General features: G+C 63.6%; 1 protein-coding gene across 2 annotated transcripts in view; it reads left to right on the top strand.

Annotated features, from left to right (window-relative positions):
- Positions 1–1,188, top strand: part of CUL7 (cullin 7) — a 14,351-nt gene that overhangs the window by 12,055 nt on the left and 1,108 nt on the right. The window contains exons 23-24 of one of the 2 annotated variants that reach the window (XM_014535402.1): positions 612–757; positions 900–1,053. In XM_014535402.1, the coding sequence (XP_014390888.1) occupies positions 612–757; positions 900–1,053 (300 nt within the window). The remainder of the gene's footprint in view (positions 1–611; positions 758–899; positions 1,054–1,188) is intronic. The other variant, XM_014535401.1, reaches the window with a different exon arrangement.

The following is a 1,188-nucleotide window of genomic DNA, read 5'->3' on the forward strand; positions in this document are numbered from 1 at the left end:
GGGGGTTGGGGCGGGCCCTGGGGTTGGGAGGCTTGATGGGGTAGACTTGAGACGAAAGGGCAGGAGCTTAGGTTTGGGGCAGGGGGTGGGGCTATTAGGCACTAGATCGCTAAACTATTGCCTTCTTAACATAGACCCCAGACTCTCTTTGTGGGTGGTGAGGAGGATGGAGGCAGGAGGCACTGAGGCCCCCAGAAAGGGCTCTCTCTCTCCCTCCGTGGTAGGTCAGTCACTGTACCCCAGCTCCCACTGGGCTGGGCAGTGACACCAGAGGGGGATGAGAATCAGACCTACCTTCAGGGGGTCCCAGACTAACCAGGGAGACATGTCTTCTCTCTCAGGGGGATCCCAGGTGATGAGAGCCCCTGCGCTTCCTCACTTTGTGGTTTTGTCTCCCTAAAATATGGGGAACTCCTCGAAGGCGCTGACCAGAGCCTGCCTGGGACAGGGCTAGGCACGCGGTGGGCTCCCGGTGCCTGAGGCTCCCCTGGGGGAAGCAGAGAAGGCTGAGCTCCGGAAGGCTCAGGCCAGGAACCTGTGTCCACACATGCTGGGCCACACGCTCTGCAATTAGCGGGGCCAAAGCTTAATCAGCGGTGTGCCCTCACCAGGTCAGAGATACCCTGTCCTGGAGCAGGGCGCGCAGAGGCGGCTGCAGTGGACGTGGCTGGGCCGGGCCGAGGTGCTGTTTGGGGACCAGACCCTGCATGTGTCCACCGTGCAGATGTGGCTGCTGCTGTACCTCAACAACCTGAAGGTGGCCCAGCTGTCTGCTCCTCCCTGCTCTCTCCCACCTCCTCTCTCTTCTTTTTCCCTAAACGTTGACTCCTGCCCTCCTTCCCTCCACCCTCTTTGCTCCACCCCGTGAGGAAGCCCTGAAAGTCCCCCGCCTTCCCTAGGCGGTCTCCGTGGAGAACCTGCGGGCCCTCTCGGGGCTCCCTGCAGACACCCTGAATCAGGCCGTTGGGCTTCTCACCTCCTCACGAGGCCCCCTGGACCTTCACGAGCAAAAAGACGTCCCAGGAGGTGTGTGCTGGGGGCAGAGGGGCCTGAGCCGGGGGCAGAGGGGCCTGAGCCGGGAGGCGTGTGCTGGGGGCAGAGGGGCCTGAGCCGGGAGGCGTGTGCTGGGGGCAGAGGGGCCTGAGCCGGGAGGTGTGTGCTGGGGGCAGAGGGGCCTGAGCCGGGAGG

Source organism: Myotis brandtii, unplaced genomic scaffold, assembly GCF_000412655.1.
Source record: "Myotis brandtii unplaced genomic scaffold, ASM41265v1 scaffold143, whole genome shotgun sequence".
NCBI lineage: Eukaryota > Metazoa > Chordata > Mammalia > Chiroptera > Vespertilionidae > Myotis > Myotis brandtii.